At 40.4% G+C, this 17,668-nt stretch overlaps 1 protein-coding gene across 1 annotated transcript in view; it reads left to right on the top strand.

Annotated features, from left to right (window-relative positions):
* Window positions 1-7,974, top strand: part of LOC115195866 (cadherin-6-like) — a 97,627-nt gene extending 89,653 nt beyond the window's left edge. The window contains exons 9-12 of the mRNA XM_029756183.1: window positions 1,337-1,458; window positions 1,639-1,756; window positions 2,033-2,284; window positions 2,760-7,974. Of these exons, the coding sequence (XP_029612043.1) occupies window positions 1,337-1,458; window positions 1,639-1,756; window positions 2,033-2,284; window positions 2,760-3,274 (1,007 nt within the window). The 3' untranslated portion in view covers window positions 3,275-7,974. The remainder of the gene's footprint in view (window positions 1-1,336; window positions 1,459-1,638; window positions 1,757-2,032; window positions 2,285-2,759) is intronic.
* The last annotated feature ends 9,694 nt before the right edge of the window (window positions 7,975-17,668 follow it).

Below are 17,668 nucleotides of genomic sequence, written 5' to 3'. Positions count from 1 at the left end.
CAGTTTTACGAGGGTATGTTTGGCGGCATGAGTGAAGGAGGCTTTGTTGCGAAGTAGGAAGCCAATTCTAGATTTAATTTGGGAATGGAGATGCTTAATGTGAGTCTGGAAGGAGAGTTTACAGTCTAACCAGACATTTGTAGTTGTCCACATATTCTAGGTCAGAACCGTCCAGAGTAGTGATGCTCGTCGGGCGGGAGGGTGCGGGCAGCAATCGGTTGAAGAGCATGCACTTACTAGCATTACTAGTTAGTAATTTACTAGCACTTACTAGCATTTAAAATCAGTTGGAGGCCACGGAAGGAATGTTGTATGGCGTTGAAGCTCGTTTGGAGGTTTGTTAGAATGGTGTCATCTGTGTAGAGGTGGATCAGAGAATCACCAGCAGCAAGAGCGACATCATTGATATACACAGAGAAAAGAGTCGACCTGAGAATTGAACCCTGTGGCACCCCCATAGAGACTGCCAGAGTTCCAGACAAAAGGCCCTCCGATTTGACACACTGAACTCTATCTGAGAAGTAGTTGGTGAACCAGGCGAGGCAGTCATTTGAGAAGCCAAAGCTATTGAGTTTGCCGATAAGAATGCAGTGATTGACAGAGACGAAAGCCTTGGCCTTGTTGATCATTGATGTACGTGTGTGTTTGTGTGTGTGTGTGTGTGTGTGTGTGTGTGTGTGTGTGTGTGTGTGTGTGTGTGTGTGTGTGTGTTGAATTACTACAGTACTTTCTAGTTACATGTACAGTAGTATGAGCAGTTGAGTTAGCATCATTGTATCAACAAGACAAAGTAGATCTACTTCCATAGCCCCCAAATCCAATATGGACCTTGAAGCCAGTTCCACGTAATTATTTTTTTCATTCTTCCTCTGTAATCATGGATTGATTCAGACCTGGGACACCAGATCAGGTACAACAACATACCAGCATTACTCCGGACCTCATAGAGCAGTGCTTGCTTTGCGTTTGTTCATCTCCCCCTACTGGGTCCGAGCCACTGTCGTATTGTAAGAATTGAATACCCCTGTTCTACAGTATTTTCCACTGTGCGCAGGGGTATTCAGATCTGACACTACGCGATCCTGACTACTGCTGGTTTTCTATTCTACCTGATCATTTATTGCACCCACTTGCCGTCGCCGGTCTAAATCAGTCCCTGATTAGAGGGTAAGAATGAAAAAAACCAGTGGAACTGACTTCAAAGTATAGATTTGAATTTGAGGGACCTACACCAAAGTGCTTGCTGAGACACAGAACAGTATCACAATCATATCAAAGGCAGTTATTGTCTTTTAGTTGGTGTTGTTATTAAATGTCATGTCCCTTTGTATCACAGACAACCCACGGCTGATGAGTCGTGTACCAGTCTATGTTAGAGTACTGGACGTTAATGACAACGCTCCTACGTTCGCCACTTACTACGAGACATTTGTCTGTGAAAATGCGAAGGCTAACCAGGTAATGGAAAACAATGTACTATTATTTTAAACCCCTACAGCAGGTCTTCTTTGCCACCTAAGGTCCCCAACTGATCTAACCTTTATCAGTGTATAACCTTCATCAGTTAACACATTTGTCTTGTTCCTCGAGATAAAGTATGTTATCTGTGCTTGATCATATTTGTCCTACCTTTTTCAGAGGATTCAGACAGTAAGTGCTGCAGACGCTGACGAGCCTATTGGTGGACACAGGTTCTTCTTCAGTCTAGCGCATGAGGCTTCTGTGAAAGCCAACTTCACCGTCAGAGACAATAAAGGTATGTACCCTTCCTCCTGTAGAACAACAGTTGACACACATTTAATGTCAGTGTCTTTTATTTGGTATATTCATAACATGCTGTATGTATGCCACAGCTGCCATGATCACAATTTGTAAATCACACCCAGTCATATATATTTAAGCACACTCTAATATAATATTTAAGGCCGTACATTTGAGACAAGATACATTGAAAGAAAACAAGCCTCTTAAAAAACTGGGAAACGTTCTTCCACCTAACTTGTATGGTAGCTAACAATTTTCTCTCCAACAGACAACACGGCAGGTATCCTGACCAGACGGAATAGCTACAGCCGGCTACAGAGGAGTACCTATCTGGTTCCCGTGGTGATCTCGGACAGCGACTTCCCCATGCAGAGCAGCACCAACACCCTGACGGTGCACGTTTGTACCTGCGACCGCGAGGGGAACATGCAGCTGTGTAACCAGGAAGCTCTGGTACTCACCGCAGGCCTCAGCACTGGAGCCCTCATGGCCATCATCTTCTGTGTCCTCATACTGCTCAGTGAGTACTGTACAATTCAGTTCAATAAAAAAAGCTTTATTGTCCATGAATCTTTTTAAATGACACAGAAAATGTTATTTGGCATGTGGCTTACATAGAGCATATTTAAAGCATCAATCACATCAACACACATAAATTATATGTTTCACATCCACCTCACACGTCCTATGTGGCAGCGCATGCCTTTCTCAGCCCACCAAAGTACATTAGTGAGCGTATCATATATCCACACCACCAATGGTTCCCAACAGACAAAAGCTATCCTTCAGAAAATAGGTGGAACCCAAGAAGGAAAAATATCAAAAGATGCACAGCCTTTTTTGTCTTGTTTCTGAAGTGATCATGATCAATGCATTCCTCAGTATCGAAGCACACTCCTCTCCTTTCCTTTGCTCACCTCTCCTTTCCTCGCCTCTCCTCTCCCATCTCATACTCAAGTTCTTCTTTGTCTTTCCCTCTCTTTTTGTGTCAATAGTGATTGTGGTGCTGTTCGCTGCCCTGAGGAGGCAGCAGAGGAAGAAGGAGCCTCTGATCATCTCCAAAGAGGATGTGAGAGACAACGTCGTCAGCTACAATGATGAAGGGGGCGGAGAGGAGGACACCCAGGCCTTTGATATCGGCACGCTGCGCAACCCAGAGGCCACAGAGGAGAGCAAACAGCGCAGGGACATTAAGCCCGAGACCCTGCACCCTCCCGTCCGTCGGACTGTGATCCTTTCCCCAGCCCATAGGGACAACGCGGACGTCAGGAACTTCATAAACCAAAGGCTTCAGGAAAACGACCAGGACCCCACCGCACCGCCCTACGACTCCCTGGCCACCTACGCCTACGAAGGGAGCGGCTCAGTTGCTGAGTCCCTTAGCTCCCTGGGATCCATGACCACAGAGGGAGACCAGGACTATAACTACCTGAGTGAGTGGGGACCCAGGTTTAAGAAACTAGCTGACTTGTACGGGGGAGAGGACAGTGACAGCTGCAGGGATTCCTAATGAGAGAGAAGGAGCTTGTAAGAGGGGAGCTAAAGGAAAACGTACCACAAACAAACAAACACTCGCACACTAGCTAAAGTGAACTCCTGGTACTGTGTTGAAGTGGCAAACAATAGAACAAAACAAAGAGGACACAAACAGACACGAGGCAGTATTTTACCGTCGTTGATCACCGTTGATGTTTGACCTCTCTGGAGGACTAGGAGGAAGAAGCTAGGTGTATCCTGTCAGTATTAGTGGTTTTTCTCTTTCTCTGATAGGCAGCAGGGGACTCCTGAGGAAAGACTTGTTGTACTTTACTCTGTACACCAGGCCCTCAAATACAGTATCTCTATATACAAACAAACTTCTACTCTTTTCTTTTTCAAAAGCTTCCTGCAAAGGAGGGAGTAACAGCAAGCGGTTTTGTGGTGGACTTGATAGACAGACAGCGCCTATTAATTTTTCAGTGTTTCTGGGACAAAAAAAGCTGCATTTTGTGAGTTTTATCGTAGCTTGTGTGTGCTTATCTGTAAATCGATACAATACAGTGAACAGTTATGTTTTGTTTTCAGGCTTCTAGCGTCCCATCTACCCCCTTATAGCAATGACTCTGTATGTCACAATGCTCTTTTGAGGTCACACAAGCCTTGCTGAGAGGCTGAATGCTTCATCTCTATGGGTACACCCAAACTGTCCGCCAGTCACCCACTATGGCATAATTGACTTGAAGGGGGACAACCGCTCTACTCGTTCTATTTCTATGGGTTGGACGTCACAAAACACACCTTTTTGACTGTCAATACCTGATCCACATCTCCTTATAGTTTTGCATATATTCTGCCTCACATGATCGAAATTATTGGCACCCTTGATGAAGATGAGAAAAAAGACTGAGCTGTATTTTATGCAATTTTTTTTGATTATACTAATACAATTGCTCAGAGAAAGAGATTTTGTTTAACAAGTAATACATTGTTTTCTCCAAAAAATGGTTGTCAAAATTATTGCTCAGTACTCTGGTACCCTCCACTTGTGAGGATAACAGCACTTAGCCTTTTGCTAAAATGTTTTATGAGATTGGAGGACACATTGGGAGGGATCTTAGACCATTCCTCCATACCGAATCTTTACATACAGATTTGTTTTTAATTATTGTTATAAAAAATATTTCTATGAGCAATTGTATTAGTTTAAAATAATATAATTGTCAAATGAATTTATCGTGCAATATAGCTCAGTATTTTTTGCTCATATTTATCAAATAAAGGTTCAATTAAAAAAATCAAGGATGCCAATAAACGAAAATCAAGGATGCCAATCATTTCGATCATGGCTATATTCTCTGTGGGGGTAGCTGAAACACCTGGACCAAAAAGCTCCTCTGGGCACTGTATGTATCTGAAGAACTAATGTCAATAATGCTTCACTTTTAAGGCACCCTCTTTAAAAAGTGTTACTGTAATATCTGTCATAACATCCTTGTTGACCGGCTGAAGAAGTGGATGAGAACCCCTGGCATTGACCTCGACTGGTTCAGGTCATATTTATGTGGCAGACGTTTCTCCGTGAGCATGGGTGGTTTAGTAATGTCCCCAGCAGCTATTCACTATTGTGTCCCTCAGGGGTCAAATCTGGGCCACATCCTTTTTTACCTGTCCCCTTGGTGACATCATCCACAATCATAACATTCAGTTTCACTGCTAGGTGGATGACATACAGCTTTATTTACCAATCAGACCCAGTGACCAAGCTAGCATAGCTACCCTTCACAAGTGTCTTGCTGACATCAAATGTTGGATGTCTGAACATTTTCTCCAGCTCAATGATACAAAATCAGAGAATGTTTTATTTGGCCCCCATCCAGATTGTAAATAACCTTGGTCATTTGTCCACCAATGTAAAGCCTACGGCCAGTAACCTTGTCTTCTTTGACCTTGACCTCGAACTGCATGTAAAAACGGTAGTCCAGTCCTGCTTTTATCATCTAAGAAAAATAGCTAAAGTCAAGTCTTATTTCAGTCACTGATCTGGAGAAAGTTATACATGGTTTTTATTCCTCATGCCTAGATTACTGTTACTCTTTGTATGCATGTCTCAGTCAGAAATCACTCCATTGTCTACAGTTAGTTCAAAATGCTGCAGCTCGGCTTTTAACAGGCACCAGAAAATGTTACCATATCACACCTATTTTAGCTTCTCTACACAGGCTACCAGTCACTTTTAGAATATATTTTAAAATTGTATTAATCGCATGTAAGGCTAGGCTTGGTTTAGCCCCATCCTATATCACAGATATTGTATCTCCCTATGAGCCAGGATGCAGCCTGAGATCCTCTGGCAGGGCACTGCTGACCATTCCAAAGTCTAGGTTGAAAACGAAAGAAGAGCAGGTATTTGCCATTAGGGCCCCTGGACTTTGGAATGGTCTGCCAGAGTATATCAGGCTTGCCGATTCAGTGCCTCTTTTTAAATCCCTGCTGAAGACACACTTTTATAAAGATACATTGAAATCATACATTAAAGGTATGATTTTAATTTGCTATCATTTGTCATTTTCCTTCCTGTCTTTGTTAGTACTTTTTATTTTATTATTTTATGAAGTGAAGCACTTTTTACTTGTATTAAAATGCGCTATACAAATAAAGTAGTTATTATTATTATTATTATGTATTCTTATTGGAAGACTGTCTATAGACATGAAAGCATAGAGGGTTACAGTAGCAGTGTGTTGCTTAGTATAAACAAAACATGCAGTTCCCATTAAACATTAATTCCTTACTTAGTGTTTTACTCTGTATGCTTTTCTGTATTTTAAAACAGTTTCCTTTTCATTCAAATGTAAGTAATTGATTGATGGTTGACTATATATTTGTGATGTGCACACTGACAAAAAGGGCATTCTCAGGCTTGACATATTGGGACTATGTGGGGGAAAACGCTGCCTATTAAGTGAAATATGATATTTCAGTTGTGAGGAAGAGGGTCGATATTCCCCTGGGATTGTCCTTGACATAGGAGGTAAAGGTCAATACAATATTAGGATCATGAAATGGTTTGACACATACGTATGAAATGGTCATGAAATGGTTTGCCATCATAAAATGGTTTGACATGTATGTAGTAAGAAAATTCAAATGAAGCAAAATCAACCCCAAATTGTCCAAGGCCGCAAATGACAAATTAAACAGTAGTAGCATTGCGATATTGCCTCCAAGCATTATTTTTCTATGATTTATGAACAAACAGCTTTGATATCGTTTAGCTGATAAGAGGAATTTATGAGGGAGCACTCAGAGGGCAGCGGCACATCAAGAGATAAAAAGTGCTGAGATGCATCCTAAAAGACCCTTTATTCCCTATAGTCCACTAATTTTGCCCAGGGCCCTGTTCAAAAGTAGTGTACTATATAGGGAGTAGGCTGCCATTTGGGATTCAGCCTAGCTAAAACAAGCAGTGGCTACTCTCTACTAAAGGCCAACCTGAGGACTGATTACATTTAGCAGACATTTCAAACTAATAACACAACTGACGTAATTGCCACGATGATGATTATATTTTTCTCTATGTCTGCAGCATTTACGATTCACACAAATCGGACTTGATACTTTATTTTTCAAAAATATTTTCCAAGTGCCCATGGATGTAAAAAATCTTATAATTTGATGAAAATAGTGTGGTAGCTTAGACAGTCCTCTAAGACAAGAACACACTTGTTAAAAATGTATACTACTATAATATGCTCAATATTATAATAAGAAACTGTGTAAATTAAACAAGAAGACCATTGAGCGCCCACTGTGTAAGTGACTGTTTGAGATTGTGGCACATGTGGCTTTGATAAACAGCATTTATTTGGGTTTCTAAACCCTTCACACTGAAAAACAACTGTTATTCTTCTACTGCCCTGAGGGTTTGACATCTAGTTTATGTCAGAAGGAGAAATGACAGCAGCAGACTGCATTATTGTTTTCCTTCTTTAAAGGGACAATCTGGGATTGGTATATCCATTGTCTCTCTTTAATACAGGGTAGGGTGTCAGCAGCATAATTTCACTATAAATAAATGTTTGTGCATTAACACCATGCTCAGCTAAGGACACAAATTAAACAAACAGTACATCAAGCATCGTGTAACAACACAAGCCAAAGCTATTGGCGGTTTCTAGAGAAGAGTTAGCTGCCAGATATGGCTAGCCTACAGTATACAGTACTGATGTCCTCTTTCTAAAGAGATGTTAATGTAGACAGTTGGCTAGCCTTAAGGTTGCCTCTATATTATGTTGCTGACTATGTTATTGAGCAGTCTATGGCTGTGTCCCAATTCTCCACCCTTCTCCTAAATGGTGCACCTGCACGCTACCAGTCATGGATTTACAAGAATAGGAATGTTAAATCCATGCAAGAAGGTAGCATCCTGTTCAGGGGCTGTACATGTACATCAAGCTGCCTCACCCTACAGAAACAGGGGCTCTGGCTCGGACAAGGCTTACTTACTATGTGAGAAAGTATGCAAGTGCACACTTAAGGGGAATGATGGAGAATAGGGGTGCAGACATTTTTTTTCTATGTGGATTAATACTATGAGAGGTTATAGTATGTGAAGTTGTTTAAAGGGGCCCTGTCATGACCCGATGCCCATTAATTCATCTAGCTGCTTTGTACAACATGATTTTGTACTGGATATTTACATGATCCAACAATTAAATTTCTTCAAAATCATGCATTCATCCTTACTGTTTCTATGCGTAGACATCAGTGTTTCAGAATCAGATAAGCTTTGCTGTCCCAACAAAGGGCAATTTAACAGACATAGGAAGGGAGAAAGTTGGGGACTACTTGACAGCCAGACTAGCCAAAAACTAAAACTTACCATAACCAAACCCTAAACACTGACTGGCCAAATTTTTACCAATTTGGAAATAAAAAAGCAGTCTCTACATTAGCCATAGTCCCTTAGTTTTTGCCTAGGATGACATCAGACTAGCTCGAAGGTACTGTAGCTTAAGTTCTTATGACGTATGTTGAAATTCAAGACAAAGTGGTTAATAGCATGGATCCTGTGGCTACTGAACTGAAGCAATCATTAATTCCACACAATCTATAATTAAGATCTTTAAATCTGGCTATCGGATTTGGAGAGAGGGGGGAAAAACAATTTTTTCATTGTTAGAGGAAGAGGCAGCAGATGCGAGACAGATGGTGGCATTTTACATATTTAATGTAATTAAATCATATTAACGCTTTCCCCTCCTCATAACGTGCATGTGATATGCCACTACTAGTTTTCCCATTAAGCAATTTGTCGTTGGACACTGATTATGAAGAGTATGGCTATCAAGAGGACAGATGTCATTATAATGAAAAATATATATTTCAAATACCTTTATTAATATCAATTATTATCAATGTCACTTGCAGTAAAAATTGACATTTAAAACAAAGCATTTCTGTTGATGCTGTTCATTATCATGATCGACGACCAACAGTGCTGTAGATTTAGTTTAAAAACTGACTGTACATAATCAACATTAAATTGATTAAGACCTACACATGAAAGCAGCTCAAAACAACCACAAACGCAACCAAACACAATAAAAATGGGACGAGACAGTACAGGGTGGACTGTAGACTAGTGGTCTTTCTCAATTGTCTAGAAATATGTCCTCTCCTCGCATCCTCTCCTTCATTGCACTGATCTGAAAGAACTGACCAGGTGAAAGCCAGTCTAATGATAAGCTGCCAACATATTGTTTACACCTGACAAATCTTCTCCAATCAGATGCAGATGAAGGGAGTAGTCAGAGGAAAATGTATTTTTTGTTTGCAATTCAGGGTGTTTGTAAATTGTTCATCCCTCCACTTCCTGTTCCTTCCATACACTATTCAATATCATCCATCTTAATTGGTCAAAGAAGTGCTCTGTCCATCTCGATGGGTCAGAGAAGGGCTCTGTTACCTCCTACTTTCCTCTGGTTCATCTCCCATCTTCTTCTGGCGCTACCTCTCTCGTATAATCTCTTTCAGCTCCTGACTGTACTTCCACTCGATGAATCGCTTCTGATGAGCCATAATAAAAGAGAGACATAATAAAAGAGAGGTGGACCAAGGAAAATATAAAAGATAGAGAGGAATAAAGAGAGAGACAAGGTCAGTCTACGACCGATAGAGGACATTGATTAGTATAGTGTTTAGCATGTGTTGACATTGTAATGTATACATTGTCATTTTAGTTATAATTCGTGAAACACTGCAAACATTACTAGCACTGAATGGCCCTAGTACCTCATTATTTTCCTTCCTAATATTAGCAAAATAACATGGAATTCGACAGGCTTCATTTGATGTCATTGTGATGAGAATGGGATCTGATAAGCTAATTAGAACATAACATCTCCAAATGAGATCTGTAATAAAGAGAACAGAAAATGATCACTGCGTCATTGGAATTAACGTCTCAATTTAGAACCGTACCCATGAAGGGATGCCAGGTCTTCTGTGTCAAAGCGTTTATGTCACAAATTTAGATTGTGTCGATTAGGATATCATGAAAGAACAACAGACAGTTTAGTTGTGTAGACCATGTTTGTTCTGTACCGTAAGTTATTCGGTTCACAGATCTCACACTGGCTCTAAGTTTTACAGTAGCCTTTTGACTAACTGTCTATGGGTCAAGCTCAATCAATAAAAACCCTGATGAAGGCCACGGGCCAAAATGTGTTGGTTTTAAAAATATCAATAGCATTTTTATCAACTGCCACTGTCCTCCAGGAGTTGCTTAATTTCCTCTTCACTTAAAGCTCAATCAAACACACTCTATTTAAAAGACAACTAATACTATTTGACCCCAGGTCGAATCTTTGGTCACTCCACCATGTCATGCAGTCTACAGACAATAAAAACATTCTGGATAAGATCCTCTGCTAAATGACTAAAATGTAAAATGTATAGCAAAATGCCCCAACGTCTCTCTACAGCAATGAGGCCAACATCTAGTTTAAGCAAACATATTCACTTCAAAAAACAGTGAGGGATACACTATAGTGCGATTGGCCTTAGATGAGTAAGCAACACTTGATGAGCCTCAGAGAGAAAAGAAAACTACCTTTTGCAGTTCAAATATGGAAATCAGTGTCAGCATTTTAGTCTGGAGATGACTTAACCTGTTATGGATAGGGGGCAGTATTTTCACGGCCAGATAAAAAACATACCCGATTTAATCTGATTATTACTCCTGCCCAGAAACTAGAATATGCATAAAATTACTAGCTTTGGATAGAAAACACTCCAAAGTTTCTAAAACTGTTTGAATGGTGTCTGTGAGTATAACAGAACTCATTTGGCAGGCCAAAATCTGAGAAGATTCTGTACAGGAAGTACCCTGTCTGACCATTTCTTGGCCTTCTTGATCATCTCTATCCAAAACAGGGGATCTCTGCTGTTACGTGACACTTCCTACGGCTCCCATGGGCACTCAGAAGGCGGCAAAAAGCTGAATGGTGGCTTTGCAGGCCCTGGCTGAAAAACATTAGCGCGTTTGGATAGTGGTCAGTCAGAGTACTATGAGACTGAGGCGCGTGCACGAGTCGACTCCATGTTTACTTTCTCTCTCTTTGTACTGAAACACGGTTTCCCGGTCGGAATATTATCGCTTTTTTACGAGAAAAATGGCATAAAAATTGATTTTAAACAGCGGTTGACATGCTTCGAAGTACGGTAATGGAATATTTAGAAATTTTTTGTCACGAAACGCGTCGGGCGCGTAACCCGTCGTCACCCTTGGATAGTGTCTTGAACGCACTAACAAAACGCCGCTATTCGGATATAACTATGGATTATTTTGAACCAAACCAACATTTGTTATTGAAGTAGAAGTCCTGGGAGTGCATTCTGACGAAGAACAGCAAAGGTAATAACATTTTTCTTATAGTAAATCTGACTTTGGTGAGGGCTAAACTTGGTGGGTGTCTAAATAGCTAGCCCTGTGATGCCAGGCTATCTACTTAGAATATTGCAAAATGTGCTTTCACCGAAAAGCTATTTTAAAATCGGACATAGCGAGTGCATAGAGGAGTTCTGTATCTATAATTCTTAAAATAATTGTTATGTTTTTTGTGAACGTTTATCGTGAGTAATTTAGTAAATTCACCGGAAGTGTTCTGTGGGAATGCTAGTTCTGAACGTCACATGCTAATGTAAAAAGCTGTTTTTTGATATAAATATGAACTTGATTGAACAAAATATGCATGTATTGTATAACATAATGTCCTAGGCGTGTCATCTGATGAAGATCATCAAAGGTTAGTGCTGCATTTAGCTGTGGTTTTGTTTTTTGTGACATTATATGCTAGCTTGAAAAATGGGTGTCTGATTATTTCTGGCTGGGTACTCTGCTGACATAATCTAATGTTTTGCTTTCGTTGTAAAGCCTTTTTGAAATCGGACAGTGTGGTTAGATAAAGGAGAGTCTTGTCTTTAAAATGCTGTAAAATAGTCATATGTTTGAAAAATGGAAGTTTTTGTATTTTTGAGGAATTTGTAATTCGCGCCACGCCTATCATTGGATATTGGAGCAGGTGTTCCGCTAGCGGAACGTCTAGATGTAATTAAGAGATGAGAATAACAGAGAGAGAGAGAGACAAAGAGCAATAAATGCTTCTTTGGTCATTTGCATTGTTTAACATGCCGTTACATAAAGAGTGTAAAGGGACAAGAGATTGAGACTCTTAAAACTTCTTCGGAATTGGTGTCCCTTCCATGGGACGGTTGAGCTAGCGTAGGCTGATGCAATTAGCATCAGGTTGTAAGTAACAAGAACATAGACATGTCTGATATTGGCAGAAAGCTTAAATTCCTCTTATCTAACTGCACTGTCCAATTTACAGTAGCTATTACAGGGAAATAATACCATGCTATTGTTCGAGGAGAGTGCACAATTTTGAACATGAAAAGTTATTAATAAATAAATTAGGCACATTTGGGCAGTCTTGATACAACATTTTGAACAGAAATGCAATGGTTCATTGGATCAGTCTAAAACTTTGCACATACCCTGCTGCCATCTAGTGGCCAAACTATAAATTGCACATGAACTGGAATATTACATTATGGCCTTTCTCTTGCATTTCAAAGATGGTACAAAAAAATACAAAATAACATTGGTTCTTTCTTTGTATTATCTTTTACCAGATCTATTGTGTTATACTCTCCTACTTTCCTATCACATTTCCACAAACTTCAAAGTGTTTCCTTTCAAATGGTACCTAGAATATGCATATCCTTGCTCCCAGTCTGGCAGGAGAAGACAGAAAAGACAACAGGGTCTCTGTGTTGTGTTAAGGTTTTGCATGAAGAGACATATTGAGAATTCTCTGCGGTCCGACGTTGTGTAGAAAATCCATACTGATCACCTTAGTGTTAGGCGTTAGCCCACTTAGCTTGACTTGAGTCTTTTGTTTATCGACAATCTGGTAATTCCTTTTAAGGACAGGGTTGCGACTTGTGGTCTTGAGATTCAAAATTCTGTGTTTTTGGAGAGAGAGAGGGGAATGGTTTTAAGTTTGGGACCCTATCAACAATGAGACGTGTTGTGCCCCACAACGATGACACTTTGGTATGTAGCTAGCAACACTCGACTTCCTCAAGGGGTGCTGCAGAATACAGAGACACACAACACACACACTGACTAAAGAACAGCATGCCTATTGCCTATGGGAATCTAACACATTTAAAGCCCTACTAACGAACCAACACATTTACAGTAGCCTATATCTCTCCAGCAATAAGCTTCGACTTTATTACGACTGCTCCACAATAGAGCAGACTGTGTAAACACACATCTATCACCTATGGCTCACACACACCACATCTAACCAACACTAACATTGCATCTACCCATGTACCTTTGTTGATGAGATAAGATTTCCCTATAGCCTACCTCCCTGTCTCACCAAGGGGCAAATACATAAACACACAGAACCAGTATATCAAGATCATCCATCCCTCCAGCCATCCTCCATACTGTTCTGTACTGTACTTGTTGTGTATTCACACAAGCCCTTACCCAGAGATTAAGGGTTAAGTCACAGCTGAGGAGAGAGGTTGTAGTACCCTCCCTGCTCGCTGACAGCCAAATAGATAGAGAGGTTGCATCCCAAATTCCAATGGGGCACAGGTCAAAAGTAGTGCACTATGTAGAGAATAGGGTGTCATTTGTGAAACATTCTGAGACTATTTCTTGTCGCATCCAGGAGAAGAAGAAACTGTATTGTTTAGGAAACATGCAGCTGCAGGAGAGACAGAGGATCGAACGATGTGGTGGTGATAAAGAAAAGAACGAGGGAGCGAAAGAGAGAGCGGAGGAAAGTGTGTAATAACAGATTGAGAGCATAGAGAGAGAGAAAGAGATAAAAATAAAATAAATCTGATTGCTTTAAAAAGGATGAGCGATGCGTTGATAAATGGTCAACTCGTCTCCCCATGTATATTTCATCTTCTCTGACCTTTCAGGGCCAAGGTATATGGGGCTCCTGGGACACATCTCTCCCTCCCATCTTGCCCGCCTACCTGGCAGGCTCAGCTCTATCCATTTGCTCCTCCCCTCCACCTCCAACTCTAGTTCAGGCCTGGGTTAATATTTAATTCTGCTTCGACAGATATTTTTACATTTTAGTCATTTAGCAGACGCTCTTATGCTGAGTGACTTACAGGAGCAATTAGGGTTAAGTGCCTTGCTCAAGGGCACATTGGCAGTTTCTTTCACCTAGTTGGCTCAGGATTTGAATGAACTTTCAGTTACTGGCCCAATGTTCTTAACCGTTAGGCTACCTGCCGCCCAGAGCCACCAGAGAATCTATAAAGCGAAGCATAATACTAACCTTTGGGCCACTTTCTCTTTAATGAGCCATCTATGTGAGGACTTAGCATGGCTCTTTTTCTCACTTCTCTACTCCTCTACTGCTGGCAGTTAACCCTCAACAGCAACTGCTCCTCGGGTGCCGATGATGTAGATGTCGATTAATGCAGCCCCCCGCACCACTCTGATTCAGAGTGGTGGGTTAAATGCAAAATACACATTTTGGTTAAATGCATTCAGTTGCGCAACTGGCTAGGTACCCCCTTTCTTTTTTTCCCTTTGCAGCTATGTTGCCTGTCAGGTAGGGAGAGAGGCAAGGAAGGAAAGTGGGAGGTGGGCGTGGCGGTGGTGCCTTCGAACAAAAAGTTCAATTTCACTGAGTGGCTCGATACCCAAGAAGGCCTTAAATAAAACATGGAAATGAATCCAGACAGAATGTCTGTGACATACTGTTGGTAGCTAGAGTAAGGCACTAAGTGTAAGAGGAGAAAATGCGTGTGTGCCCCGAGGTTGGTCGAGTGGTTAAGGCCACGCACCCTCAGCACATTATGCAATCGCCTAGCTGCATGGTTTCCAATCCCAGCCTCACTGGTCTTCACTCTATGTTCTCTTTAATTATCTGGCTCCTAGCTCATTTCTGTCTATCCCTCTGAATAAAATAATTAAAATACAAAAATATATATGGAAAGGAGTGCCATTGATATTTTAAGTATAAATTGTGTACCGATATTGCGTTTTAAAAGCTTGTTATATTAAATGAAGTGCCCTTAATATAGATCATATGGAGAACTCAATAAATCTGACTTGGTAAAGTGCAAAAATTCTGCATTTTGACATGTCCCTCCAAGTACAATCTGTGGCTTCTAGGAAGATTTTAACCCACTTAACTCCAACATTTATCCAAGTTTTCACCATAATTGTAAAGCCTTAGTTATTTTGTGGCTTTGACAAAGTTCTTTCTGAAGATGATTATTTAATATGATTAGTGATTCATTTACGTCTGCTCTCATTTTAAGGTTAACCCTGTTAGGTGAACTGAACTCTATTTAATATAGTGAATTTATTCCTTTTAAAAAATCTACTATTTTTAGCCATTTTCTGGTGGGAAACTGAGTGGGTCGAGCATAACACGTCAAACCTGTGAAGCTTACATTCAATTGACACTCCCTGCTGCACACAAACAGCTTCCATTCCCCCTGTTACAAGGTGATTTATTGCTGATTTCAAATGAAATTGTCAACCCTGTTACGGTCAACCCTGTTACTTTATTTGGCACTTAAATAGACACTTTTTTATTTAACCTCTTGAGATGGGAAAACATGTTTTTTATGAAGTTCAACATGCTCTCTTTATGACACAATATTAAAGGTGAAATCAAAATTATTTAACTTTTTTTTTTACTAAGTTACACTTCTCAAACAACACCAAATTGGTGGAACGACCCATAGTTAAATGCATTCAATGCTCAGTACAATAAAATTACCGATGATGAATCAAATGATGCACACCGTAGAGCCATTTAGTGTTGGTATAGAAATAAAAGAATAAAGGCCCCCGGCAAACACATGGGAGACAATATGATCACACTATTGAAATCTCATCTAAGATACATTTCAATGGCATTTCAGATATATTTTCAACTTACAAATGGCAAATAAATTAAAGTTGAACGCTCAAATTAAAGTTGGATCCTCAATACAGAAGAGTTAGGATTTATGACTACACTCCTTTTCTACTCTCATTATCTGTGGAATAATATGTCCTGTGATCCCTGGGTGTTACCGGGGTGTAAACAGACAGAACACAAGACAGTCCACTCCCAACTACAGATCCCCCTTTAAATACAGATACACTGGCTTCGTCCCAAATAGCACCTTATTCCTATGTAGTGCACTAATTTTGACCAGAGCCATATGCAGGCCATGGTCAAAGGTAGTGCAATTTGTCAGGAATAGGGTCCCATTTGGGATGCAGGAGTGTCCACTCCCCATCTACAGGTAAGTGCCAAAATAAAGGAAACACCAACATAAAGTGTCTTAATAGGTCATTGGGCCACCATGAACCGGCAGAACAGTTTCAATGCAACTTGGCATAGATTCTGTCTGGAACTCTATTGGAAGGATGCGACACCATTCTTCCACCAGAAATGTAATCATTTTGTGTTTTGTTGATGGAACACATGTTGATGGAACACGCACGCACGCACGCACGCACGCACGCACACACACACACACACACACACACACACACACACACACACACACACACACACACCTTTGAGACTCCTCTTTCAAAGTCACTGAAATCTTTTCTTCTAGCATTGGTAGCCAAAATAATGAACAACTGGGCCTTTTATACATGACCCTAAGCATGATGGGATGTTAATTGCTTAATTAACTCCACTGTGTGGAACCACCTGCTTTCAATAAACTTTGTATCCTTCATTTACTCAAGTGTTTCCTTTATTTTGGTAGTTACCTGTACATTTCCCCTTTATTAAAGGGACACTGTTTGATCATTGTACATCCGTAATTGCCCCCCTAACACATAGATATGATTCATGCTAGTAGGGAGTAAGCGCTTTGGGAGACTTCAGTCATAACCTGGACAAACTTTGGCTATGTTCAAAAGTCTTGAGAAGTTTTTAAATGTCCCACATGCACTGTAGGGAGACGTCTTTCTCACAGGAGGTAGCTAGCCTTATTAACAGAGGAAACAACTGTCCAACACAGTTTGTAATGAAGGAAGAGGAGGATTGCAGGGGTTCAGTGCCATGCTGAAGGGCACATCAGCAGGCGATGGTATCAAGGATGATGCTAGCAATCCTCCAGTTGTAGGCTCATTCCAGTTGTCGGCTCATCCGTCGGAGTTGCGTTTCAAACCGGCAACCCTCTGGTTGACCAGAGTTTAAAAAGACAAGTACCAAGAGTAACAATGTCCACGGATAGTCCTGAATGAATCGTGAATAATGATGAGTGAGAAAGTTAGACACACAAATATCATACACCACCAAAAATGTTAACCTCCCCTGTTATTATAATGGTGTTAGCATGTTTTGGGGGTATGATATTTGTGCATCTAACTTTCTCACTCATCTCTATTCATGACTAATTCAGGACTATCCGTAATCATGGTAGCATCCACATTAATGTAGAGGTGTTTAGGAACATTCTATTCTTGTTTACAATAAAAGTGACTCCAAAATGACACAATACGTTATTTACCATTAATTTCTATTGGGCACAAAATAATATTAAACACAACCAAAACAAACAGCAAATGCATCCAATAAGTTTGTAGAGTTACAAGCTTGGAGTAATCATTGCGTGCTAGGAATATGTGACCAAATACTAAACTTTTGACTAATTCAATACAAAAGTAAATTTGTCCAAATACTTTTGGTCCCCTAAAATGTACAAAAAGTGTACAAAAAGTGTTGTAGTTTCTAAACGGTTCACAGGATCTATTATGAAAATACCCTCTAATTAAAGATGTCTGCACTTTAACCTCAGTCATTGTATCATCTCAAATCCAAAGTGCTGGAGTACAGAGCATAACAAC

The sequence above is a fragment of the Salmo trutta genome, chromosome 6 (genome assembly GCF_901001165.1).
Source record: "Salmo trutta chromosome 6, fSalTru1.1, whole genome shotgun sequence".
Classification (NCBI taxonomy): Eukaryota; Metazoa; Chordata; class Actinopteri; order Salmoniformes; family Salmonidae; genus Salmo; species Salmo trutta.
Note: the sequence above shows the minus strand (reverse complement) of the source record. Positions and strands in the feature narration are given on the sequence as shown.